Source organism: Psammomys obesus, unplaced genomic scaffold (genome assembly GCF_907164565.1).
Source record: "Psammomys obesus unplaced genomic scaffold, mPsaObe1.curated_primary_1811, whole genome shotgun sequence".
NCBI lineage: Eukaryota > Metazoa > Chordata > Mammalia > Rodentia > Muridae > Psammomys > Psammomys obesus.
Window position 1 is genome coordinate 11176169 of NW_026585895.1, and position 27189 is coordinate 11203357.

At 46.6% G+C, this 27189-nt stretch overlaps 1 protein-coding gene across 8 annotated transcripts in view; it reads left to right on the forward strand.

Annotated features, from left to right (window-relative positions):
- Positions 1-27189, forward strand: part of Wipf1 (WAS/WASL interacting protein family member 1) — a 106640-nt gene that overhangs the window by 72707 nt on the left and 6744 nt on the right. For 4 of the 8 annotated variants that reach the window (XM_055600287.1, XM_055600292.1, XM_055600293.1 and 1 more), the window contains exons 2-6: positions 13312-13400; positions 16800-16929; positions 21629-21787; positions 23894-24637; positions 26007-26219. In XM_055600287.1, the coding sequence (XP_055456262.1) occupies positions 13350-13400; positions 16800-16929; positions 21629-21787; positions 23894-24637; positions 26007-26219 (1297 nt within the window). In that variant the 5' untranslated portion in view covers positions 13312-13349. Of the gene's footprint in view, positions 1-6488; positions 6735-13311; positions 13401-16799; positions 16930-21628; positions 21788-23893; positions 24638-26006; positions 26220-27189 lie in introns of all 8 variants that reach the window. The other 4 variants (XM_055600288.1, XM_055600286.1, XM_055600289.1 and 1 more) reach the window with 2 other exon arrangements.

The window sequence follows — 27189 nt, forward strand, 5'->3', positions numbered from 1 at the left end:
AGTATTTTTCCTACAAAGAAATAAGGTTAGTGATGTTCTAACCGGGAGCTCCTCCAGTCCCCTTTCCTGTGTTTACAAGTTCTGTGATGTGTCAGCTGCTGTTCCAAGCAGCCGGGGAGACAGCACTAGACAAAGTCCCCGCCCTCAGTGGCAGTGGCCGCTGTGGAGGGAAAAAGCAGATCATGTCAAACAATGCCTGCCACGGTGATGTGCACAGCCAAGAGGGGAGTGTTCGGGCTGGAGAGATGGCTCCCTGATTAAGAGCACTGTCTGCTCTTCCAGATGGTCCTGAGTTCAATTCCCAGCAGCCACACGTTGGCTCACAACCATCTATAATGTGATCTGGTGCCCTCTTCTGGCCTGCAGGTGTCTAGAGCACTCATGTACATAAGCCCCCCAGAGCCCTGCCAGACAAGGAAGGAATGTAGAGGTCTCTTACAGAAAGGGCACTGAAATTTTGGGTCCATGGGTCTGTTTTGAACTTGTGTGCTCAAACTGTATACCGTAGCCTCTCTCAGCAGAGGACTGAGCTCGGGGACTGGGTTCACTAGCGTTAAGACTCCGGGAGGCAGAAGACTCAAGGATGCCTAGTCAGCACCCTGGTTTGGGAAATGGCTCCAAACACGATAAAGTCTTCTTGGGAATGTATAGCTATAGTCCACAGTTGGGTCTAAGTGAGCTAGGACTGTCCCAGAAGGGACACAATCGAGCTTGTGTTCAGGATCATCCTGGCAGCAAAAAGGACACAAGAAAGTGGCCCAAATCATCAGGCCTGCGCCCATTACCTCCTCGCCTGTTCTTGTTGCTTCTTGGAGTATTTTTTCCCCCTAGGCTTACTGATTGGGGCTTTATTTATTTATTTATTTATTTATTTATTTATTTATTGCCACTCTCACTGAAGCCTCCAATTTGGGAACTTGAATCCCTTCCTAGGAAGAACTACCTATATTCTTAACACTTATGGAAAAGACCTCAGTGTCCCATTTTATCCAACAGATCATTTTGGGATGGACAGCTTAAATTTTGCTTAACTCTGCACCCAAGCCAGTCACTAATCAATCCAGCAAACCACTCCTACAGCCTCTATGGGATGGAGAAGGGAATGGGCCATAGGTCTTTTTTCCTTCTTGTTTGCTTGTTCTTCTTAGCTTTGCTTTATGGAAACATTTCAAATATTGGAAAAGTCGACAGTAGTGGTGCACAGACCTAATCTGAATTCCTCACTCAGCTTTAAAAACCATCTTCTCAGGACCGCTTTGGTCTTAACTTGCACCTCAACTTGCTTGCCTTCATTTTCCTATTACTTAGACACTAATCCCAAAAAATCCAGCTGCTCTGTGTTTTTTAGTTTTGGGGGTTGTCTGGTTTTGTTTTTTGAATTGGGAGCCTAAGCATTGCATTTTATTTCTGTGCTCTGCAAGCTTCAGGCTCCCTTCTAGATCTTTCTGAATTAGCTTCCGTTGCACCCTGCTCCCATGTTTATAATATACTTTAATACAGGCAGCCTCCGCCCCATGGGTCTTAGAATACCGCTTACTGAATCTCCTTGATTTGGAAGGAGTTGTACGTTTATCTCTGAAGCTGTCACTGCAGCCAGGGAACCGCAAAGCTGCAACGAACCAAGCTGGTTCCTTGCTGTCCCGCTGCTGAAGGGGCAGTGAACTCTTCCCAAATGTGAACTCCTTATCTAGTAAGGGGCAGGGGGTGCTGAGCAGCCCAAGAATAACAAGTGGACTGTTTACCAGAGATGCACTGTCTCCAAAAGGTCCCCAAAGAGACAGCCAAACTCCTGCCGAGGTTCCTGTGCAGCAGTGCCTGCCTCCCCTGCCCTTCCCACCTGTCTTCTTCCTCTTCTGAGCCAGAGTCTAAGAACTTTCCTCCCCTCTTGCTGGTGAGGTGGATCCCAGGGCGGAGCTATGAATGCAGCTGCCCTTTCCCTCGGAGAAGTAGCAGAACGGCTTTGCAGAGACAGCAAGGCAATCAGCTCCTACGGCATTCCAGACTCCCTTCCAGATATACTTCTGACTTCTGTCCCTGCTTTATCTGCAGTGAGCATAGCAGGGAGCCCTGGGGCTTCCTACGCTGCGGGACGCCATGTTGGATTCTCACCCGTTCTGTTGCAGGTCGCAAGGGAAAAACAAAAACAAAAACCTATAGTCTCCTCTAATTACCCGGAGTCGCTCTTTTCAGTCTCTGCCTAATATTCTATCTATTTTCTGTTAGAGGTGTAGCATCAGCAAGCTCCTTGTCTCTGTCAGAGATTAATAGGTGACATCATAACTAGCATACATTCCAAGAATTCCCACCCTCTAGCCCTGGAGAGTCCATACCCACCTTTCCCCAACCTTAACCCAGACAATTGCATGTAAGGGTCACATTCAAAACTCAGGTCCGGTACCAGCCACTGTCTCACTCACGATGTCTGCCCTGGCTCACGCAGAGTACAATGTAAACGAACATCTATAAATAGGGCTGTGTGCTGGCACAGCTCAGACCTCAGCCAAGCTCTTCTTCCATCCCAATTCCCGGTTGTGATTAGTCTCATACCCAGGGTGGCCAAACGATGGGTGCAGCAGGTCCAACCTCTACATCCTCACAAGTCATGCCAGTCTCCTCCGAGGTCGTTCCCTGGGTTCAGATTACATAGTGGGCTGCCAGCAAGAAGTCTGTAGGGCAGAGCGCATGCCAGAGTCTGGGCAGCAGAATGCCTGTGCCGTTGATGCTATTGCTGTCTGTATGTGAGGTGGAGTGAGAACGGATCTGGACCCGAAAGGGAGCGAGGAGGACTGGACTATCCACAAAGCAAACCAAAAGATCAAGGCTCTTGGTGGACCTGTAACACCCAGATTGCTGAGGCTCAGTTGGCAAATCACTGCAGTTTCAGTGCTAGTCTGGTTGTGTGGGGGTTCCAGGCTGGCCAAGGCCATGTAGCAAGCCCTTGTTTCGAAAATAAGACGAAAAGGTTTGGCCACGCTTCCAAAACACAGTGAAATATGTTGCCATTTTTTCCTCAGGTAGGATTAGGCCAGTTCATACCTGCAGTGCATGGAATACTGCAGAATATGGATTTAGATTCTCTTTCTCAGGCCAGTTCCCAATGACCAGCCCTGCGTACCGCTCTGCTGATAATTATGGGGCAAAGGATTACCCCTTATTTCTGTTCTTTTAAATCAGGCAATGTTCATATTTTAACATTGGGGGGGGGTAAGTATTAGGTTTTGAACCCAGGACCTTGTGCAAGCCAGACCAGTCCCCTCATACTAGGATACTTTCCTAAGTGGATTCTTCTTACAGTATAGATGTGTTCTTTTAGCCTGGGAGTGTTTTCCCCCCTCTAAAAAACTGTGAGAGGTCATTGTATTATGGGGGAAGGCTAGGGGCTGGGGGCATGCAGGATCAGAAACATCTGTGTGCTACCCGGTGTATACTTTGCAATAGGAGAGCGTCATGGAAACACGGCACGATGGGCCTGAACTATAAAAAACTCAACGCTTTGTGCATGTTACTGCGGCACTGATTTTTGTAGGTGTTGATTTGGAGTGACAGGGGTAATACAGGGTTGTTGGTTAGAATTCTTCACTCTTTTTCTATTTGGTTAGACACTGTTGTTTAGTAGGCTTTTTTTTTTTTTTTCTGGCCTTGGCTTTTTTACTGAGAGTAGATTAACATGGATGATTCTCTGTGCAACAGCCCTTTCAGTTTTCTCCAACAAAAGCTTAGATCTCATCTTTGGCATTGGTTATTTCTGGTTATTTATTCTTTCAGGAGGAACCATCAATCTTAAGTTTGGTTCTAGTTTGCTTTCTGTTGTTGTGATTAAAAAAAAAAGAAAAAAGAAAAAACACTGACAAAAAATAACTTGGGGAGGAAAGGAATTATTTCAGCTTACAGGTTATAGTGAGCTGGTCATTGACGGAAGCCAGAGCAGGAGCTCAAACGGGAACCCGAGGCAGGAACTGAAGCAGATCGTGGAGGAACCCTGCTCCCTGGCTTGCTCAGTTAGCTATCTTGTAAAGCACAGGCCCAACTGCTGAGAGCTGATACTGTCTGTAGCTGAGTGCGCTCTGCTACCTCGCTTAGCAGTTATGACAATATGGAACTGAGGTGGCCGCAGGCTACCCCCATCCGGGCAGAGCTTCAGCTGAGCTCCCCTCTTCCCAGGTGACTCTGGGTTTATGTCAAATATGTCAAGTTGACAACTGAAGCTGACTCTGACAGGCTTGGAAAGCAATGCTGTGGTGTGGCAGAATTTGCAGGAAATTCAAATCCACTGTTTGTCAAGCACCTACCAGGCTCTGGAAACTGAACTGGATGCTGAGGAGACAGCAGAAAACGAGATAAGCAGGGCCTCAGCTCTCCTGGAGCTTGAATTGTGGGGAGGAGACATACAAACAGGTGCAATACCAAGTGATGACATCCACTCTGCAAAGAGAAGGTGCACAGATAGGGCAGGGGGTGTCTTTATTAACATCTGAACAACAGGAGGGACCCAGGAGAGGAAGGCCCAGGTGAGAGGACTTAGCTTAAGGCCCCAAGATACAAATGAGCTTGGTACAGTTAAGGAACAGAAAGGGCCTTGGGGTTAATCAGCAAGAGGATTTGAGCCAGGCTGTGGTGGTGAGCAACTAAAATCCCAGCACCCTGTGGGTTGAGGACAGAGGCAAGATCACAGCAAATTCAAAGCCAACCTGGCTGACAAAGGTCACAAAGGGCTCGGAAGACAGGTCTTAGGGGCCTTTGTGGTGTGGGCGAGGTGTTTGGAATTTGTAAAAGAAAGAGAAGCTGTTGTTGGAGGCGTTTAAACGGAGGACCGTTTTCTGATTCATCTGTTTTACATAGCGCACACCTCAAGTGTAGCCAGCGTAGACTGGGTTTACAGATTCCCTTAAAGATGGAGAGACCTGGATTCTATATGCCTACTCCCTGGAGTTCTTGGGAGCTCCTGCCTTCTGCGTGACATGTTGCCTTCTTACTGAGCTGTCACTGATGGATGGAACAGCCATGGAAATTGTGCATACTGAATAGTGTGTGTGTGTGTGTGTGTGTGTGTGTGTGGTGTCTTTCTCTGTGTCTCTGTCTCTCTCTCTCTGTATGTGTGTGTTTGGGATGCTTAACATAGTGAGCTTCAAAATAACTCTGTAAATACATAGACAAATCACCTCATTGCCCACGTTCTCATTTTAGAGGCATCTATAGTTAGACTTCCTCAAAGACTCACTCAAGCATTTAAGTTTTGAGTTGATAGCCTTTTCTGTTGCCCCCAAGGGTTTTCAGAAGAAGCCGTTGCTGGCTGCAAGCCTCTGCCTCTGTCTGGCCTCATGCCTAACAATTCCTGTTTGCACCGCTTACCCTAGGTGCTGCTTTAGGTCCTGCATTCCTTCAGGCACCATAGTCATTTACCCTTGGATGACCACTTCTAGGAATTGTGCCCGTGGCCCAACATAGCGAGGCTAGCTCTAATCTCAGGGAATCTCCAGCACCCCTCAGTATCAGTATTTCTGGTATTGGGGTGGAGCTGGCATAAGCACCAGAGGAGGTGGACTATTCCTGGTCACAGTGCACCCCACAGGCCTCTCCTTCACCCAGTCTCAACTGAAGCTGTCCCTGTGCTTTTCTATGAGGCCCTGCACAGGGAGGGGCATGCCAGCTAACCTGTGGTCTTTGTACCTCTGAATCGGGACTCCGAGTGCACAGGTCACAACATAGTGACCTTTCTGAAATACAGCTCCGCTTCTTTCACCTGGAAGCCATGTTCTCAGTTGTGTGGTATGTGTTGAAAAAAAAAGAATATGAGTTCCTCAGATGCGTTGCGAGAAATATATGGATATTTTATGCTACTCAGTACGTGACCCAAGCCTGTGAAATACTGGGCTATATTCCTGTGCCCCCTCAAAAGTAAGAAGTCTGACTCCCGCCTCTGCCCTCACTTTCTGTGTGCTTCTGTCAAATACCTTCTCAGAGATATTTGTAAGTATGTGTGTGGGGGTGGAGGAGGGAGGGGACAGAAGAGTCAGGTCTCGAAAGCTGTGGGCCTGCAGCTCTGTGGATCGTTTATCCTGACTTGGGTCCTAGTGGCGCTTCCAGCCTCGTTTGCCGTGATGTACCCGCCCTGCGTACCTCACCTGCACCCTAACTTTCTCCCCGCACTCTTGAATGTTCTGCAAATGAGGAAGGCTCACTTAAACTAATTCTCAGTGCACTTAAGGGCTTTTATTTCTTGAGTGACTCTTCTCAATATTGCTAAATGAAATAGAATTGAGAGCGGTGCTTTAAAATTGAATTCTTTTGAAGAAATCTCAAGTTCCAGGAGTAATTATTTTTGTAGTGGTGTTGAGGGGGGGGGGGCTGTTAACAGGAGAGGCATAGAGATCTACTTACCTCAGCATCAAGTGGATGCGTGCCTATCCTGAAGGAAGGAGAAACTTTGGGTGGGTTTTTTTTTTTTTCTTGCTTCTTAAGTAAAACCAATCTAGTTTCTTTTTCTGTAGCAAAGGAGGAAGGACCAAACCAGAAATTAATCAGGCAGGAAGTGAATGCCACAGAAGGATGCCTGCCTCTGACTCAGGGTGTCACACTGAACAGGAGGCCAGAGCTGGTCCAAAATGGCTGCCCAGAAACAACCCCTCGCTTGTGTGAGAAGATGATGCCTTTTTGAGGAACGGTTTTCTTTTCTGCCTTCTGTCTTGTTTGCCGTCTGTCTGTCCAAGCCTGTGAGCATGCCTTCCTTTTTAACGGTAAGAAAAGCTGTATTCAAACTAAATTTATTTCCTTTCTCAGCAAAAAGGAAGAACCAAATGGTGTTTAATGGGCCGTAGTGTGTTGAGATAAAGATGTTTAATTGTTCTGCAGAACACCACGTGATTTATTCCTGCTGCCTGTGATGGGGATTGCCTTGGAGAGTGCTTCAGAACTTGCTCTGAGCCAAGATTTCAGTGATATTTTCGGTAGAATTTTCCCTGACCATTGGACAAATTTAGATCCACATTCATTTCTTTCCCATGTTTTCATACGATGAGGAGCTCGTGTCAGTTAACATGCCTCTGCTGTGTAAAGCCAAGGCAGACCCACAGAGGTGCCTCTGAGTCTTCGGTTTGATCTGCCATAGGACTTTTGAAGTGGAAGTGATCACTGTCAGTTTGAAAGCAGGCCGGCTCCCCCAACCTGCTCACCTGAGGTGGCTGCCGTCCTGCTGCTGTGTTATGCTCCTGGCTCAGGCAGTCTGTGAGGAAGCCGTCTTTCAGAATAACTCGATCCACATTGGATCAGATGTACAGAGCCAACTGCTGGTGTTAATCAGATTCAGTGCCATTTGTCATAATTAACTTTAATATGATTAATATTAAATTATGCCAACCATAAAATGTAACTTTAAATTTTAAAGCTGCGCATGCAGAGATACGTGGAGCAGGATTAAGAAAATGTTTTATATAAACAAGAAATTCTTTAGGCTGTGCTTGGAAAAGCAACTCATGTTTCTTTTTCCCCTTGCAGAAATCTGGAGTGACACTTTTAAAACTAAGGAGGGCGTGTACAACTCCAGTCGGTAGGGACAAGTGTTTCTGACTAACTTAATGGCCTGTTGTGTAGAGTAGAAACACAAATATAAATGAAAGCTGCAGACGAATTTCTGTTCAGGAAGTAGGCTGATTAGTAGACCGGGGTTTGGGTAGGTTAGTGTAAAAGGAGAGAGAGAAAGGGGAGGAGCTAGGGAAGGTTTAGGGCCTTGGATCCACCTGGATGGTTCCTCTTGGAGTGTTTGTCCTCTCTGTGTTACAGGCTAGCCTCACAGCACTTCGGTGATTGCGATCCAGTCAGAACTCTTCTATAGGTCTAAAGAGATGAGGAGATTTGTGTAAAACCACATCGAGCCTCTCAGATGCTCCCTGCAGCCCTGTTTATCTGTGGTCACTTATGCACAGCCTTCAATGCCTGCATTCACACAGGGGACACCGGGCCTGGAAGAACTGGGCTGTCAGTGTTCCCTCTGCCAGCAGCACTTTTCACTCTTCTGAGAGCAGACTCCAGCCCGTGAGCTGGGACTCCCCCAGACCCACGCTCAGCATGATAGAGGGCGTGAGCTCCTGAGTTCCAGACCCTGGAGGTCTCACAACATTTTAGAAGTTTCTTTAAACTTCTGTTGGAAGTGTAAAGTTTTTGTTTAAATTCTGGTATATTTGTGCCTTAGGGTCTGGCTCCCCCCACCCCTTATCAATTTGTTATGGATGTGCTACATACTGGAAAGAACATTTACTTTGGACTGCCATAAATACTCACCTGTATTTTGTGACCTTAAGTTCTAAAAAGTGAAACTGAAACAAACAAACAAACAAACAAACAAACAAAAATTAGAATAAGAAATGCCTTAATAAGGATCCTTTACTGGGAAATGTAAGATGTGCTTTATTTTTTTATTTGGTTGTTTTATGTGTGTGTGTGTGTGTGTGTGTGTGTGTGTGCATGTGCATTCACACGCCTGCCCTCCTGCCTTTATGAATTTATATGCATCATGTACAAGCAGGTGCCTGCTGAGGCAAGAGTGAATAGGATCCCCTGTAATTGGAGCTACCAGAAGCTGAGACCTGGGTGCAGGAAACCAAACTCGGGTCCTATGGAAGAGCAGCAGGAGATCTTGACCAAGAGCCATCCCAAGATTGCGTTTGCCCTCCATCTCATCTGTGACTCAGTGGCGGCATCGTGTGTGCATCTAAGGGGCTGGGTTTCACTTTTGCACTTACTCGTCACCTAGTGTGTGATTTGTCCTTTACTTTTGCTTTTTTTTTTCCTATGCTTTTAACTAATGGCTAATACTTATTAAGCCTTGCTTCATTTAACTCTTAAATAACCCCATTAAGGAGATACCATTATCTCCACAGCGGAAACTGAACGTAAGCAAGCCAAGGCCAAGGCCAAGGCCAAGGCCCAAGGCCAAGGCCAAGGCCCAAGGCCACCTGACTACTGAGTGTGGAGGATATGTCCTTGATTCCAAGAACTTTTTCTACCTGCACAGCCAGGAGCTCATTTGATAAACTGTACAATTGGTTTATGGGTCTTTTTCTAGTCCTGAGAATCAGAGCTTACAATGTGTTTCATTTTAATTATCAAAGCAACAGTAAATATGCTTAAAATGATTAATCACAGGTAAAATATTTTCCTTTCTAAGCATTTTGACCTTTTTAAAAAGAAATATGGTGACATTTCTGCACATATTCAAAAGCTATACTTGAGATGATAAAATAAATATATTCGGTGTATTGACCTGAAGTGTGTGTGTGTGTGTGTGTGTGTGTGTGTGTGTGTGTGTGTGTGTACTGCAGGTTAGAGGCAGAGAGTAATTCTCTTGGGAATACTAAATGTGGTACTGAGGATTTAGGGAAACTTCAGCTTTGGGATTTAAGCCCCTTAAAGAAGGTAAAGTATGGAAGAGAGCAGGAAGAAACTCCACCACAGGAGCCTGAGTCCGGCAGCTAAACCTCCTATTCTCACTTTTAGAAAGGCCCGCGATGTCTATAGTTTGTGTTAGTTTTTAAACTAAATATGTAAGAGAGCAGGTTAAAATATACTCTTCACGGTGACCTCTGTTTCTTCTGTGGTCACTCCCGGAAATGAATTGTGAGTCTGTATCCCAGGTCCTCAACAGTCTCCATTGTTGCTCTGGAGAGCGCTTTTAGGGCCACAGACTGGCAAGTGCCATACCGCCCAGCCATATCTCAGCTGAGTGAAGTGTGTCTGAATTAGCGTTAAGCCCTCTGAAAGTGGCAGGGACAACCTGCTACCATGAGAGAGAAAACTACCCAGGGAGTCACTAAAGCTGTTGTTGTTTCAAATGAACAACTGAGCAACGGACAAGTCTGCTTCCGGGAAGCGGAGGATTCCGGGTGCAGCCTGGGCGGGTTGCACTGAGTGGGGACAGGCCAGCACTAACTGGGACTCTGTAGGGTGTCTTTGCATCCTACCTGTGTCTCTGCCTTCAGCTCAGGAGAGCAGCCGTAACTAGCAGTAAGAGCAACGAGCCTTTCTGCGAGGGTATTAAAAGTCTCTGAAATGGCCATCGAGGTTGCCTATGGGTGGGGGGTTGGGGGGGCAGACGTTGCCGAGCAACTGGTGTCATAAAACAGAAACTTCAGGCGACTGCACCTGTGAAAAGATTGTGTTAAAGAAACAGGATGACTGTGGTTTACCCTGAGCATCAATCTTCCCACTGAGCCCTTTTACAGGAAGTTGAAGAACAAAGCCAAATTCACCTTAATTAGTTTTAATGATTTTTTTTCAGGTCTTAAAGACATCCAACCAACTCTGTTTGCATTGTGGAGTCCCTGAGGAATAAAATCAAGAAGAATTTTTTTTTCCCCAGTAGGAGTCTCGAAACTCCGAGCTTTTAAAAAAAAGTCATGACTTCAGCAGCAATTTCATGTGACTAAATAATTTCATGTGCCTGTGAGTGGACCCATAGCTTCTGAAAGGAATGCCCCTATGCTTGTCTATTTTTATAGTTGCAGTAACAATGTGAATTTCAGACCTGTGACTCATTTAAACACTACTGAGTTATTGTATTCTAAAATTTCTTATTTCTTGGCCAAATATGTGTGTCAGAGAGAGAGAGAGACAGAGAGAGAGAGAGAGAGATGGGCAGGAAAAGATAACACATTTCCCCAGCCTGAGAGAGGGGTGGATACAGGCATGCGTATGTATTCATAAGTGAGGAGGATTTACATCAAAATAAGAACTATTTCTGGCTGTTATTTACCTCAGCTTCCTTTTACTCTAAAAGTTAATGATCAGTGAATTCCCCTTTTCTGAGGACAAACAGAACTGTTGCTGTATTTTTATGTTACCTGCTCTTCTCCACAATGTTTCCCCCTAGGAATCATGGGAGAAAATAACAAAAGTAAGTTGGGAAGGAGCCAGGAGCACACAAGAAATCATGGAAATAAATTAAGCGTGTTATACATAAACCATTATTGGACTAAAATAGAAATTATAGAGAAAATGTAGAAATAACAAGGGCAAGTTGGGGCTTCGGGTCTGTTGAATTGTTTCCATGCTGCCCTCCCCAACCCTTCCACACACAGGGCACACAAAGTACCCAACGAGTGAGTCAGCCTTTCATGGGGAAAGAGTTACTGTTCCTCTATTCCGTTTTATGTAGTGCAGTGTTTAAGGGCAACTCTGACAATATGTATGGAACTAGATGCTCATCGTTTTCAAACAGCCCACAGTGGTAATGACCTGGAACTGGACAAAGCCACTTCTGGTCTCTCCAAAACCCCTGCACCCCAGGATTAGAAAGCCCCCTTCTGAGGACTGTCAGGTGTTCCCAGGGGGCTCACTGAAAATCCACCCTTCAGATTAGCTAGTGGTATGGGCCTTGTAGAGTGAATTCTAAATTAGCTTTAGACTGATGAGCATCTTAGTTAAAGGATTAGCAAGTTCTCTCGATCCCAGAATCACTCATTTTATGTTCAGGGATAATTCTGCCTTCCTTGCATACTGAAGAACTGGAGAGCTTCCTAGAGCGAGTCCATGGCTGAGTCCCTGGAAAAGGGATGAGCTAGTGCCTCTTTCACTCATGGTGTTCCTCGGTATCCTTCAGCCCCAGCACCACATAGTTAGCAAATGGGCCCCAGCTACAAGGCACCAGGCGCTGTAGGATCAGGGTGTGAGGTCCAATGTGGTATTAAAGCATGGCACTGTATTTTAAAATATGCGCTCTGTTTAGGTTCCCCCAAGTTCGCAAGCTCCTCTTTCCATCTGTGGACCTGTGGGTGTGAGGATCCAGGCAAGAATGCCTGGGGTGTTGGGGTCTGTGCCTGGGGCCAGGATCCCTCAGGAAGGCCTCACTCTGTAGGAGACTGGAAACCACTACTTTTCAAGGCTTTGGGCTTTTACTTCACTCAGGAAGTCCCAGCCGTTAGTACCAGTGAGCTCCTCGGAGATGCGGCACATTCTTTGCCCAAGCCTCATAGTACTTGGTGTACTGTGAGCGGTTCCAGTGACGAGCACTGATCTGCTCCTGCGACCCCTGGCTCCTCCCCCACATGCACTTCGTGAGAACCTTCTGTCACTGGGGAGGCCTGGGAGGGTTCACAGTCAGGGAAGGAGACAGCCAAGATGTGGGCCTGGCAGTGAGGTCAGCGTAGGGAGACCCAAAATTGGTCTTCTTTGCTCCATGTAGTGAGTGATGTGCCAAGACTGGAGTCTGGGATTTCTGGGACTTTTAAAAAGCTTCCAGTAAAGCTCAGCCTGGAAGGCTCCAAACCGTGCTTAGAAGCTGTTCAGCTAAAGAGCGCAAGTACACGGCCGCCTTTTAGAGCTGAGGTGGGATTGGGATAGTTCATCTGGGGCAGCCCTGATCTAGGACAGTCGAGCAGGGCAGTTTTGCCCCGTGGGAGAGCAGGGAGCGAAAGGACGTGATTCCAATGAACAGCCTTGGAGATTATTAGTGAGAGCCTCGGTTTTTCTAGGTCTTAGGATTTTTGGCTACACGGTGAATGCAGCTGAGTTAGCTTGCGGTGTTGTTGAAGGTATTTGTAACAGAGTGAAGAGCCTGGAAAATATGCTCTCCGCCCAGCGTCTCTCCGTAGCTCTGGCTAAACTGGGGCTTGCTGTGTAGACCAGATTCACTGTGTAGGCCTCAGGCTTGCCATGTTCTCCTGCCTCTGCCCCTAAGTGCTTGGAGCGCAGCACTGCCCTGCCTCGCTGGGCTAAGTCCCGTTTCATAGTCAGCTGGCTCTGAAGGGAACGGGTCCCAGATGGCCAGCAGCAGGCGTGAGGTGTCTAGCGGTGCAGCTCACAGGACAAGCTGCCCTGCAGAATTTCAATGGATGGTTTGTCGTAAGGCGTGGATTTTCCGCATCAACATTTTAGTGGTCGAGCAAATTAATATTTAAGCGCTAAGAGGTTTGTTTTCTGCAGTTCGGAATGAAGGAAAATAATTCCTGTTTGGGCACATGTCACTCAGAGCTCACGAGGCCAGTACCCAGAAACTCTCTCTTTCCGCTTCTGCAGGAAGGGGCTTCCCTCTACAAAAACGTGTGACAGTTGCACTGTCCCGCTGTGGCCTGCAATGCAGGGACAGAACTGAACAGCATTAGGTCCGTTAGGTCCGGGTATGACCGGCAGCCACCCTGCATGTCCACTCAAAGGTCCCCTCCCGCCAGGGTCCCTCCTAAAACATCCTACCTGAGCTACGAGAGAAGTGTAGTCACCCCACCCCTCTGAAAGGCGGCCTGCATCACGGCGCTAGACAAGCAGGGAGGTTCACACAGACTATTGCCGAGAGAACTGACACGCCGATATGTTTTGTTTTTACAGATTTACCCACAAGACTGTTGAAAACTTAGCTGTCCAAGATGCCGGTCCCTCCCCCGCCAGCACCCCCACCGCCACCAACATTTGCAGTCGTGAGTATCTATTTTCTCTATTCACTTTTTCTTTAAAAAAAAAAAAAAAAGTTTCAGAGATGATCTTATTGCATAGTCCAAGCTGGTCTTCGTCCTTACCTCCCAAGGGCTGGGATGCTTGATGGAGCAGGCCAACACAATGGCTTTCTGCCTTCGCTCTGTGACTGAAGAAGACCAAAGAAAGTCAGACCCTGGCACGGAGCTGCGTTGTAAGTGCGTTAGCTGTAGAAGGCTTTGCAGGACAGCTCTGGAAGCAGAATGCACTGTTTCCCCATTAAAATGAACTCCTTGTGGGCCGGTCCAGAAAGCGAGGGCTCTTTTCAATGTACCCACCATCTTCCAGCCCTCTTCTGTGTCTTCTCCCATTTCTTCACACTCTGTTATTCCCTCCACCTCTCTCACACACTCTCACACCCCACTTAAACCCATCTTTGTGTCTCGATGATTACTTCCCAAAGGAATTTCATCACAAAACTCCTCCTGGGCCCTTGATGGGCCTATCAGGGAATTTCAATGCATCCACTTTTAGGAAGACCCCAACATACATTTATTTTTAGATTTATTTACTTATTTATTATGTATACAATGTTCTGTCTGCATGTACACTTGCACCCCAGAGGAGAGCACCAGTTCTCATTATAGATGGTTGTGAGCCACCATGTGGTTGATGAGAATTGAACTCAGGGCCTCTGGAAGAGCAGCCAGTGCTCTTAACCTCTGAGCCATCTCTCTAGCCCTCCAAGATACATTTTATTCAGAATCCCTGCCCACCATGTGAACCTTTGCTGCTCTGGAGCCAAATGCCGATGATTGGATCCCTTCATTTCTTGTATGGGGAAACTGAGGCTTGGGGGAAAAAAGTCTCTTGCTCCAGATTCCCACAGGACACATTTATATAACTCTTTTGAGACTTCAACCTACTAAGAATTGGTCCCCCAGCTTCCTGTGAGAGTCCCTATGGGCATAAGGACAGAAATTGTGTTTAGCATTTTAAAATATTTATAGCAGTGTGATGGGCTTATTCTTTCCAACCAACTCATTTTTATATTTATTTCTTTATTTGGGGTTTTTGAGACAGGGTTTCTCTGTGTAGCCATGGCTGTTCTGGAACTTGCTCTTTAGACCAGGCTGGCCTTGAACTCACAGAGATATGCCTGCCTCTGCCTCCCTGAGTGCTGGGATTACAGATATGTGCCACCACTAACAGCTATTTTTCTTTTTATAAGAATGGCAAGCCAAGAAATTTTAAGCAGCCCTTGTGTGGATTAATTAGAAAACACTCTTAGCTGGCTAATGTGGCAAGATTAGTTTATCTGTATTTCTCCCAAAATGTGAGTTGCCTGTCATTACTAATTGGCACACCGGGTATGTTTTAGAATTTTAATGCTGATATATTTATTTTACTATGTGTTCTAAAAATTTATGATTGGCATATCAGCACCAGAGGCTGATTTAAAAGCCAGTGGTTTAATTTGAAAGAAAGTGTTCATTAAAAAAAAAAAGTACGGAAAATAATATGGTGAATAAATTTAATGAAAATATTAAATAACAACGCAGTCAGCATGAGAAGATTTTAAAAATCGTGACTGTTGAGCCTAAAGCATTAAAGTCTGAAGCCAGGTGAGGCAGCTCACCTGCAGTTCAAACTCTGGAGGTTGAGGCAGGAGACTTGAGGCCAGCGATACAAATACAAAACTCAAAGTGAGACCCAGGAAGAAAGGAAGGCTGCAGAGGTAGCCACCAGGGCATGCTGACCTAGTTCAGCAATGTAATTAAGGGTCCTGGTCTGCCGCAAGAGGGAGGTTGGCATCCGAGGAGGTCAGGTAACAAATGTCAAGCCGAGTGGGAAGCCACCGCTGTTGACTCAAAATTGAAAATGTCCATCGTGGACACATCAGTTAATCTCTAGGCCTTGGTTGATTTTCCGTTCTTAAAAGGAAGGGACCAGGTAGTTCTTAAAGGCTTCTCCATGATATTTTAGGTGTAATAGAGACTAAAATCACTAGCAAAACCAAGTTACCCACATAAGGAATATGTCTAAAAGGAGAGCCGAGAACTCCCAGCAAGCTGCTTCCAAGGGGTATTGTGGGCTTATGGGGAAGAAACATTTGGGCGCCCACATGTACCCTTCTTGCAGATTCCAGGGAAGGTCCTGGAGTCTGACTGCCAGTGTTCAGATCTCAGCGGCTCCTCTCAGCCTCTACAACTGGGCAGAGTGTGTGCATCTTATGTAAAATGGAACTAACACACGGGGTTGATAAAGACGAAATTAAAACGAAATACAATACACAGAAAGTGCTTGGCTGTTACCCTCACAACCGAGGGATGCCTCAGTGTTTCAGTATCCGGACCGTCATTCTGCAGAGCTGAGCTGCCCTTCGGCCTCTCATGCTGACAATAAAAGACTGGGTGAGACAGCAGACCCTGTGCTGCTCAGCTTTACTCCTCATGCGCATAACTGGCTTATCTGGGATCTCACCCCTTTCGGGAGGGTGGGGCCAGCCCTGGGGACTCTCTTGCCTGCTAGAAGGACCTTTGACTTGGAGGCAGCCACACGCCCTGGAATGAGCAAGGCCGAACCTGGGTCCACATGGGAGAGGCTCTTACTTTCAAAGTCTGTGTGTTAGACGCGAGCGTCCACGTACCTAAAATGACCCTAAAGGATCAGGACCTCAGTTTCACCCTCAGGAACTTGAGGATTATAAGGAATGTCCATGCATTTTTAAGCAGCTGTGTACTTTCCTGGGCTAAGCTTTTGACGGGTTAAACACCAGAAGCATCGTATAGCCAAAGGAACGTGAGGGAATTGTTGGGTAAGGAAAAATATTCCGTTCTGTATCTTGACTATACATTTGCCAAAACTAACAGTACTGTGAAGTGACAGGAGAGAGTCATTTATATAGAAATCATGCCAAAATAAAGCTGACAAGTTAGAAGGGAAAAGCACCTTTGTCAATGTCCTGAGAGGAAATTGTCTTCTAAAAGTTTAGTTAAAAACGCACCCTCGTTTGGCAAAATCCACCATTTTCTCGCAGCAGGTGAGTGCTAAGTGATGGAAAGGCCCTCTGTTCTTCAGGATGTCTCAGAAGAGGGCCAATGGCAGGCCGTAGACTCCCCCCAGAGACTTAGTGTCTTTCCTCACGTGAGGGGGCCAGCACACCCTGGCTGTTGATGGGCAGCTTACGGTCTGAAGATTCAGATTTTAGCACAGTCTTACTCTTCCTGTGTTTTGTTGCTTTATCTGAACCCAGGAACCTGGATCTTAAAGAGAATGAAATCCAAAACTCACATAGGGTTTACAGCCTAGAATCTCAAAACTAAGCTTCCTGCATGACTGAGTGATACAGGGCATGATTTTCCTCCCAGAGCAGCAGATGAATCTGTATGGTTACCTTTCAGGCCAACACCGAGAAACCCACCTTGAATAAGACAGAACAGGCCGGGAGGAATGCTCTTCTCTCTGACATCAGCAAAGGGAAGAAACTGAAGAAGACAGTCACCAATGACAGAAGTGCCCCAATATTGGACAGTAAGTGAAAACTCTTTTCTATGGTGCTAAATGGTTTATAGCTTAATAGCCAACCTACACTTCCACTCAGCTCTTCTTCATCCCCCGCCCTCCCCTCTCTCAACAGCTGCAAAACTAGCAAAAGACAGGACTGAGTTAGTCATTGTAGCCACAGATTTGGCTTGAGCCTCCTCTAATGCTGCAGGAAGCCAGCATAATAATTCTTTGTCCAAGAAACACACAGCAGTGATTCTCTGAATTATTCACAGCACTTTCTGGAGATTAACCCATTGCTCCTGGCATAAGAGCTGACAAGGCAGCATGAAACATGGAAAGTGTCCTCCCCTCGGAATTAGGATTTAGAGTCCCGCTCAGCCATCAGGCCACAACTTCAAGCCTAATGTCTTCGTTTATAAAGTGGAGACATCTCTTTACTGGCATCAAGTGAGCCTGTGGTGGTGTCTGCGAGGCGGAATTCTAGAGAAAGACATGATTCCCAGGAGCTTGCAGACAGGAAATGAGATCACAAGTTTGTTTCTCTGTACATCTGAGTCTGAGAAGACTTCTGCAGTAAAGCAGGATCTATATAGACAAGCAAGTGTGCACAATGTAAGCCTCCTCATTGGCATTTGTGATGAAGTGAGAACCATCCCTGTCTGGATCCAGGTCCTTTCCATATCACCGGGATTTATTCTAGCCTCAGATCTCATTTAGACTCTCATGTAGGAAACTGACCAGACTGTCACCAAATGCAGCTTTGCAGACGGGTAAATAAAGATACAGGGCTTAGGAGGGTGGGAGGTAGGTAGGGAGTCACTGGGGAAAGGGACTGGCAGGTAGAGATGGAAGAAGTGGGGGGAGGGGGAGTCAGAGAGGGAGATAAAGAAAATGGGAAAATGAAGGCTTTGACCAGGGCTCTGCTGTCAGGTGCATATGAGAATGCACAGTGCTCAGAAAGGAACTGTGGGTGTTCAGTATGTGACTAACAGTCTGGGCTCTAGATCAAAATGCCCCACAGGGTTTCTGTCTGAGAGCTCAGCACAGTTCTATCTGGGAAACTTTGGTCCAACAGCCATCTGAAGTGTCGTCTTTGGCTACCAACTTCCAGACAGAAGATGCTCACTCTCTCTACTACCAGACTCTGGGGCCCTGGAGGAGGAGGTGTGAGTTTTGTTTGGCCAAATGTGAATGAAACTGGATGGTTTGGGCCTATTCCTGGCTCCTAATGTCAACTTTGATTTCAAGGTCCATGTCTGTGATTATATGGAAATATAATTACATATTATAGGGAAATAATGTTAGCCTTTTCCTCTCCAAAGAGCTCAGTAGTGCTAAGGAGTGAGCATCTTACAAAAGCAAGATATAATCCCAAGTATGCATTCATTTGTCCCTGCACCTAATTAGACACCTCTACTGCTGTTCAGGCTCTTTGCAAGTAATAAAGTTCATCCATAGTTTTTTTTTTTTTTTTAATCTGTTTGCATGCAAAACCTCCCTGGGAAAGTGCTCATGATACATAATAGCTTTTGTTGCTGTTTTCATTTTTGAAAACATAGAGAAGGTTTTTCTATGTAGCCTTGGTTGTTCTGGAACTCACTGTGTAGACCAGGCTTGCCTCAAACTCACAGAAATCAGCCTGCCTCTGCCTCCCTGAGTGCTGGGATTAAGGGTACTAGCCACCATGCCGAGCTTGCACAATAGCCTTTTAATTCAGTGGTATCCTGCTCTTTATCCTAGATGACCTGGAGCCAGTCAGCTATCTCCAATTTCAGTTCTTTTTTTTTTATTAATCTGCTTTGTGTTACTATAACAAAATATCTGATACCAAGGACTTTATGAAGAAAAGAGGTTAATTTAACTTACAGTTTAGAGGTTCAGGAGCATGCCATCGGTGCTGGCCTGGCTCTGAAGAGGACCTCATGGGGGTGGCGACACAACAGTGGCAGAAGGCATAATGCAGACCATATAGCAAGACAGAAAACCAGAGAAGGGAGCATCCGGTCTTGCTGTTTTATCATAACCCCTTTCAGAACTGACTAGTTCCTTCTGAGGGCAGTAGCTCACTCCCTGCAGTGGCCTAATTATTTCCTCCCGGCCCCTATTTCCTAAAGGTTACTCTCCCCCTCTCATGGACACACTGAGGACCAGGTTTCCCCCATACACATGAACCACCTAGCACTTCCCCTGTATCAATGATGGGCAGAACTCCAGGTAGACGAAGCTGGTGGATCTATCGGACAGGTCAACACACTTTCAATCTACAGCGCCACGTAAATGTGTCCTGTGTGTGTGTGTGTGTGTGTGTGTGTGTGTGTGTGTGTGTGTCTGGAGTTCTAAGATGTATTGTTCAATGATAAATAATATTTGAATGGCAAGGACAATGCTATAGTATTGGTGGTGAAAATTTTAGACTTCATACTAAAGCCAATTTCACAAACACTCTTGGGACTGTTGCTGCAATTGGGTTTAGCCCATTAGGTGAATTAGTCCTTGCCAGTTCATCACCAGATTGTGTCTTCAGTGGAGAGACGTGCACCCAGGAAAGACAGAGAAATTTAGAAAACCACATTAATGAATAAAGCAAAATCTCAGAAAGTCAATAAAGAGATGCGAGGCAGACTTCCTGAAGTTAAGGGCTGGCTAATGAAGCTACATGCCGGAACATCTCCAGATAGTTTCTCTTGTGAGTGGTGGGATTACAGGCGTGCTTCACGGTGCTCAGCTCGCTTTAAAATCTTGAAACTAATCTCCTAAAACCTCATAAATTTACCAGATTTACCTTTGCTCAGGAAAGCCTGCATAAACAACGGCGAAGATGAAAAGGTTAATTTCCCTCTGAAAAACTGTAGAATCAAATGTTTTTTTGGTTTTTTTTATTTTTATTAGTAAGTTCTGTGTTTCAAATTTCAAGAAACAGCTAACTCAGATGAGTCATTCCCAAGCTGGGAGCCACAGACAGCTTTGTCATGAAACTGCCGCCATCCTAATGCCAGAGCGTAGCAAAGGCAAGAAGTCTGCAGGCTGGTGCCTTTCCTCCAGGGTAACCTGCTTCCCAGAGGACCTATGGCAGTGTCTCTAGATGGTCCTGTGAGCTTGCTTCTTTCTTTGTTTTGTTTTCATTTTGTCTTGGGGACAGCCAAAAGCATGTGAGGCAATCGTCCTACCATCGAGTTACCTGCTGAGCCTGGAAGACCTTCTTAGCCATCTCCACCTGGGTAGAGATGGGGAGAGGCCAGAGACACTGTAAACATTCTGCCAAGGGCAGGACAGCCACCCAAATAAACTGTCAGCACCACAGTTCCAGAAATAAGAAACTGGCATACACTGCTTATCATGAACAAGAAAACAGTAAGCAAAACAAACAAAGCAGTAAGAGTAATTCACCAAGACCACAGGTAATCCCATTTTTCAGTACTGGATTTAAAATCTATTCTTCATAGCAAATAATAAAAAACTATATAATCAACTAGGTAAATGCCAAGTAGTTATTTGATAAGATTTCATATAAGTCTTTAAGCCTGAAATAGAAAGATCCTTTTGACAGTAAATAAAAAACAAAACAAAACAACAACAAAAAAAAAAACTATGGTAACCTAATAGTTAATATTTAGCTTCAGAACAGAAGCAGTCTCATTAAAATCAGAGCACGGTTACCATAGCAACATTGATAATCCACATTGTTAAGGAGGTTCAGCCATCAAAGTAATTATTTATATAAACCAGAAAGAAGGGGCACAGTGCTTAAAAAGGGGGAAACATTTATTATTTGAAAACTGCAAGTCTATTAGAAAGTGAAAGATCATAAAGGTTTTGGTAATTTTTAACTTGAAATATACAGCAAAGTAGCTAAAGCAAAGGAAATTTCTTGGTATCAATAAAAAGTACAAGATGTAAGAGGAAAATGTCCCTTTCACAATTTTAAAGCATACACACACACAAATCTTTGGAGGACCCTAACAAGAAGCGTGTCCCAGCATGAATGCGCACACTTTTGATTCCACCCCTCAGGAGGCAGAGACAGGTGGATTTCTATGAAGCCAAAGCCAGCCTAGCTTACACCATGAGTTCTAGGCCTACACACTTAGACTCTGTCCCAATACACACACACACACACACAAACACACACACACACACACACACACACACACACACACCCTTACACACCTACAAATCTTTCCCCCAAAATCTAGAAGACCTGAATAAATAGCAAACTTTGCTTTGTTTAAAAAAAAATGTAAATATTGCCTAAGTGTTGCCTATGACCAGTTAATGTGTAAGCTTTATCCATGTGATACTCTTCCAGGACTTGGTACGGTTGGGGGAAATAGCACTTTTAGAAGTTAACCTTATAAACACACACATACATATATGTTACTAAAAAGATGACAGTTTAAAGAGAATATGCCTCTCAGAGATATAAAATGAATATGTCGAAATGTTTTATTTAACTCATTACTCAATAAGAGAACCAGTATGGGAGGGCTGGAGAGATGGCTCAGTGGCTAAGAGCCCTGGCTGCTCTTTCAGAAGACCTGGGTTCAATTCCCAGCACCCACGTGGCAGCTCACAACTGTCTGTGACTCCTGTTGCAGGGACCTGACACCCTCACACAGACAGACAGGCAACACCTGCTCTGTTTCATCACGGTGTTTCAGCTTCCTGGGGCTAGGACGGGTAAATACCCCTGCGTTTTCTCATGTGTGTTTTCTTCCTTCTCCAGAACCGAAAGGAGCCGGTGCCAGTGGCGGTGGTGGCTATGGTGGAGGAGGAGGAGGAGGAGGCGGCGGTGGAAATTTTGGAGGGGGTGGACCTCCCGGATTGGGAGGACTATTCCAGGCCGGAATGCCGAAGCTGAGGTCCACCGCCAACAGGGATAATGGTATCTCGATTTCTTTTTCCGCTCTTCTGAGCAAGAGGCAGGACCGGCAGACATGCCTAAGGCTCTGCCCTTTCAAACATGTGCGCTGCTCAAGATGTCACCCTGTGCGTGTTATTTGAGGGACCCGGGCCAGGCTTCTCCCCTTTATCAGTCAGGACCAGGCAGTCCCATAGAGCTATGAAATATTTGGACAATGTCCTCAGGGGGACCCAGCCTCTGGTACGCTTCTAAGGGGTGAGCTGTTGAGGAAAGAATGGAGAATGGAAAAGGGAAAGCGGAGACTGGGACCTGCCTCCCCCAGACTGTACCCAGTAACCTAGGAGTGCACAGCTTTCTCTGTCAGACAGCCTGTATGTAATGGCACACATAAGTCGTTTTCAGCTACATACACTGTGGAGCCCCTCCTAGGAAATGCAGCTCCAGAGCTCACTAAATGGCAACAGGTGTTTTGCATGATGGCGAGCTGACAGATGCTTGCATTCCGTACTTAAACAAAGGTGAAGAAAAAAAAAAAAACTAAACAAAAGGAAAATGAAGAAGGCTCTGAAGCCAGTGCCTGGGGGCCTGACGATGTTTGAAGGCAGATGCTAACCATAGCTTTCATGTGAATTTGGAGGACATAGCATAAGCTGGTGGGGCAAGATTACACGGCCTGGTGAAGAAACATTTGATGTTTTCACAGTGCTCAAGTCAGATTTAAAAATTATCTGGGGCCCACGGCACTTGCTAAACACACGCTTCTTCTGTAGGGGATGGGATACAACTCCTCTGGCCTCTGAGGCCACATGGGCTCTGTTTCCTGTGGATTCACTTCTCCTGTATAGCACCAGGCTTCTGGCTTGGAGCTTGAAGATTCTGTCCATGGCAGGGCCTCTGTGCCCCCAGCATCCATCAGGCCTGGCCACTTTGGGCACTCTTGACTCGTATTCTTCTTCTTTTTTGTGTGTGCTAATAACTATTAGAAAATACCCCTTTATTAGTTTATCATCCGTCTCTCCATAAGAACATAAAATACAGGAGAGAACGCTTCTATTTTGCTTACCCAGCTGTTTCTAACATCTAGAAAAATGTGCTTGTACATTACTTAACTCACGATTGAAGTGGAAGATGTTTCAATGGTAACTTTTTTTTTTCCTTCAAGAATTACCTTGGGCTGAGAGACGGCTTGGGGCTTAGGGGCACTGACTGCTGTTTCAAAGGACCAGGGTTTGAGTCCCAGCACCCAGATGACAGTCCTCTGTAACCAACTCCAGAGGATCCAATACCTTCTCCTGGCCTTCAAGGGCGCTGTTAATGCACAGACATAACATATGGGCAAAACACCCCTAATTATAAAATAAAAATAAGTGAACCTTTAATTAAAAAAAAAATTAACTACCTTGAGCTTCAGATTTGGGGAAAGACTTTAGATTCCACCCCCCCTCCCCTCCCCGCTCCTCCCTCTTTAGTCGCTGTAAATCGTAATTTAGTTTGACCAAATTCCGCTACACTCGTTGATCAAAATGTTACAGAACTGTTACATCTAGCCCCTACTAAAGGCTAGTCACCTAGTCGTGGGGGAGGGGTGCCGACTTTGCAAATTAAGTTCTTACTAACATCAATTTCTCCTTCCTAGTTCTTTTTTTTTTTTTTAATGCAGCCATAATTCTTCACTAACACCCCCCCACACACACACGCACACACACATTTCTTGAGCATTTTTTTCTCAGAGGGACTAGGTAAGTAATCCCTCGGACACAGACAGACTTACTCTGGGGTGACTACATTCACTCACGTCAGCTGACTGAATTATTTTTCAAATCTGAGCTGTACAGGGACCAGGGGGATAAAGAGGGCAGCGGAGGGCCATGACAGTCATTGGCAGAAGTCTGTCCAGGCTCTCCCTGCCTTCCAGTTCTATGGTCTTGTCATACAGACCTCTCTAGAACTCTTGCCGGCGATGTTTTAATGAAGCCTTTGGGAAGCCTGGCTGTGAAACCAGATACACAGAGCTGTGTGTCTCCGCTTCCCAGAGACCCACACAAACATAACAAATAATTTATTCGTTAGGTTACCAATAATCGGTAGCTCTGTGGGAAAAGGCACCTCTGCTTTCTTGCCCTGCAGATTCTGGAGGAAGCCGACCACCGATTTTGCCACCGGGAGGAAGAGCCACATCTGCCAAGCCCTTTTCACCCCCAAGTGGCCCGGGGCGGTTCCCCGCACCCTCACCTGGCCATCGAAGTGGTCCCCCGGAGCCGCCCAGGAACAGAATGCCTCCCCCGCGGCCTGACGTGGGCTCGAAACCCGAGAGCTTTCCGCCGCCAGTACCAAACACACCAAGACCCGTTCCGTCAAGCGTGCACAACCGAGGCTCCCCAGCAGGGCTGGGGGCCCCCAGGCCCCCCTTCCCCGGAAACCGAGGTGCTGCTTTTGGAGCAGGCTCTGCGCGCCAGACCCCCTCGAGCGCCCCCTCTCCGCTCTCCAGGCCCCCTCTGCCCCCCACCCCAAGTCGGGCCTTGGATGACAAGCCCCCTCCACCACCTCCTCCCGTGGGCAACAGGCCGCCCATCCACAGAGAAGCGGTGCCCCCTCCTCCTCCTCCATCACAGAACAGCAAACCTCCAGTGCCTTCCACCCCGCGGCCCGGGTCCGGGTGCCAGGCACCACCTCCTCCGCCACCGCCCAGCCGGCCCGGGCCTCCCCCGCTGCCCCCGGCTTCCAGCGATGAGATCCCGAGGCTGCCCCAGCGGAACCTGTCCCTCTCGTCCTCTGCGCCTCCCTTGCCTTCACCGGGACGCTCGGGGCCTCTCCCTCCTCCGCCCAACGAGAGGCCCCCTCCGCCAGTGAGGGATCCGCCAGGCAGATCAGGTATGGCAACACCGGGGGTGCCCTCCCAAGGGCCTCCAGCAAGAACAGCCTTAGATGCTGCACCGTACCGAGCCGGTGTGCTGTCACGGTGGAGACCTCGAGGAAGGGCCCAGATAGGTTGTGTCTAAGAGCCAAGCAGAGCGACTGACCAAGTCAGAGCGAAATGGGAGGACTTCCATCTTCCACTCTGTTCCCCTAAAGGCAAGCTGGGCTGTCTCCGTTGGGAGTAAGTTCCCATCCCATTCATGGCGCCCGCCATGCCAGAGACGAGGCAGATACATCATGACCAGAATATTCTACTTCTCTCTCCCTAAGCCAGGCTTTGAGTCCGCTTCTCTGCCCATTAGAGACAAATGTTTAAAAGTGCAGTTCAGGCGAGCCAGAGAAGCACCATGTTCAGAGAGTAAGAGCACTTCCACCTATGGTAACAAATGCCTCAGCAAAAGCCCGGAGCCCCAGCTCAGAGGCGCGGCCAGAGGCCCGAGGATGTCCTTGGCTCCATGGCTCCCATTCCAGCCAAGAAAGCGGGACATTAAAAAACGTTTTCAATGTGTTGGTGATATGTATTACCTCTTTATGTTATATATAAATGTTTTTGAGACAGGTTCTCACTATGTAGCCCTCGCAGGCCTGGCACTCATTTTGTAGACCAGGCTAGCCTTAAATTCAAGAGATCACCTCTCTCTGCCTCCAGAGTGCTGGGTTGTACTTTTCATTCGCTTTTTCACTTACGGCTCGTCTAAATACTTAGTACTGGGGTCAGCAAGATAATGGGCTCAGCCAGTAAGAATGCTTGTGGCTCAAGTCTGATGACCTGAGTTTGACCCCTGAGATCCAGGTGAAGGTGGAAGGCAAGAACAGACTCTAAAGTTGCCCTCTGACCTACATATGTGTGCCATGGTACGCACACACACTGATACTCATACACACAGATAATTTTTTAATTTTTTTTTAATTTAAAAAACTTAGTTTTGCTAAAGACCTAAACTAACTATATCTGTCTCCTTTTAAAGAATTCTTTTATGATGTCATAATAATTAGTTCAATAACTCTTTAAAAGGATAAAGTGCTTTTTAAAAGACATGGTTGTCAATATAACTAGATTATTATCTGTTTCCAGTTGCACTGTCTGGTCTCCAACCTCAGTGGTCACTTGAAGCCAGACAGCTGGTTAGCTGCCACTGTGTGCATTTACCACATCGGTGTATGTCTGCTTCGTGTTTATATCCGTGTCCAGAAGGGCTCCACCATCTCATTTTCCCTAGCTGAAGGACGTGTATTCGGCAGGCATTTTACGATGCCTGGTGGTGCTGACCACAGTGGCAGTGTGGATCTAAGGCTTCATCAAAGGTCTTGCCTTTTGCTCTAGGCCCCCTCCCTCCACCGCCTCCCATAAGCAGAAATGGAAACACACCTCGGGCCCTGCCTGCCACCCCTCAGTTGCCGTCCAGGAGTGGAATGGACAGTCCCAGAAGTGGGCCTAGGCCTCCTCTTCCTCCTGACAGGCCTGGTGCTGGGGCACCGCCCCCACCCCCGCCATCCACAGCAGTTCGAAACGGCTTCCAAGATTCATCTTGTGAAGGTGAGTGGTGTTTACTTATTTGAAGTGAGGTTTCCTCCTTCCTTCCTTTTTTTGGGGGGTGGGGGTGGGGGTGGGGGTGGGGGTTGTTGTTTCTTGCTTTTTTATTTTTTTTGAGACAGGGTTTCTCTGTGTAGCCCTGGCTGTCCTGGACTTGCTTTGAAGACCACGCTAGCCTCGAACTCAGAGAACTGCCTGCCTCTGCCTCCCCGAGTGCTGGGATTACAGGGTGTGCCACCACACTGGCCTTGAAGTGGTGTTTCTTGTTCTGTCACCGTTATCCACACTGCACTGAAGTACCCACCCATCTTGGGGCTCACTGTGACTTCCTCCTGACATCGCCTCTTCCTCGAACTCTCCAAATAGGCAGCTCATTGTTTTTGTTTTGTTTTGATTTTCTAGTTTGTTCCTTGTTTGAGTTTCGGTGTGGTTTACTTACCAGAGACTCCAACACATAACTCACCAGAGATTTTGCAATGCTTTTTTTGTGTTTGCAAATTACCATCTTATGGTCTACATTTCTGAACAGCAGGCTGAGTAGCCCACTGTTAGTAAGTTGCTTCACTCTGCCCTGTCATCAGAAAGGTCCCGGTTAGGCTCAGCTCTTCTTCCAGAGGACCTGGCTTTAATTTCCAGAACCCACAGGTTGAATCACAACCATGTTAACTCCAGTTTGAGGCGACCCAATGGCCTCTCTGGGCTCCACAGGCACCAGGCATATATGTGCTACACAGACATACATGCAGCCAAAACACACACACACACACACACACACACACACACACACACACATATATATATACATACACATAATAGATGATAATAGATGTTATATATATTAAACATGTAAATGGCCCAGTTATTCCTGGGCCTACGGGTGGGAAGAAAAATGCCTTGTATCTTGGCCTCCAGCTCCTGAGGGAGACCTGAGCATCATGATCACTCCAGGTCAAATCATTTTGCTTTGCTTTGC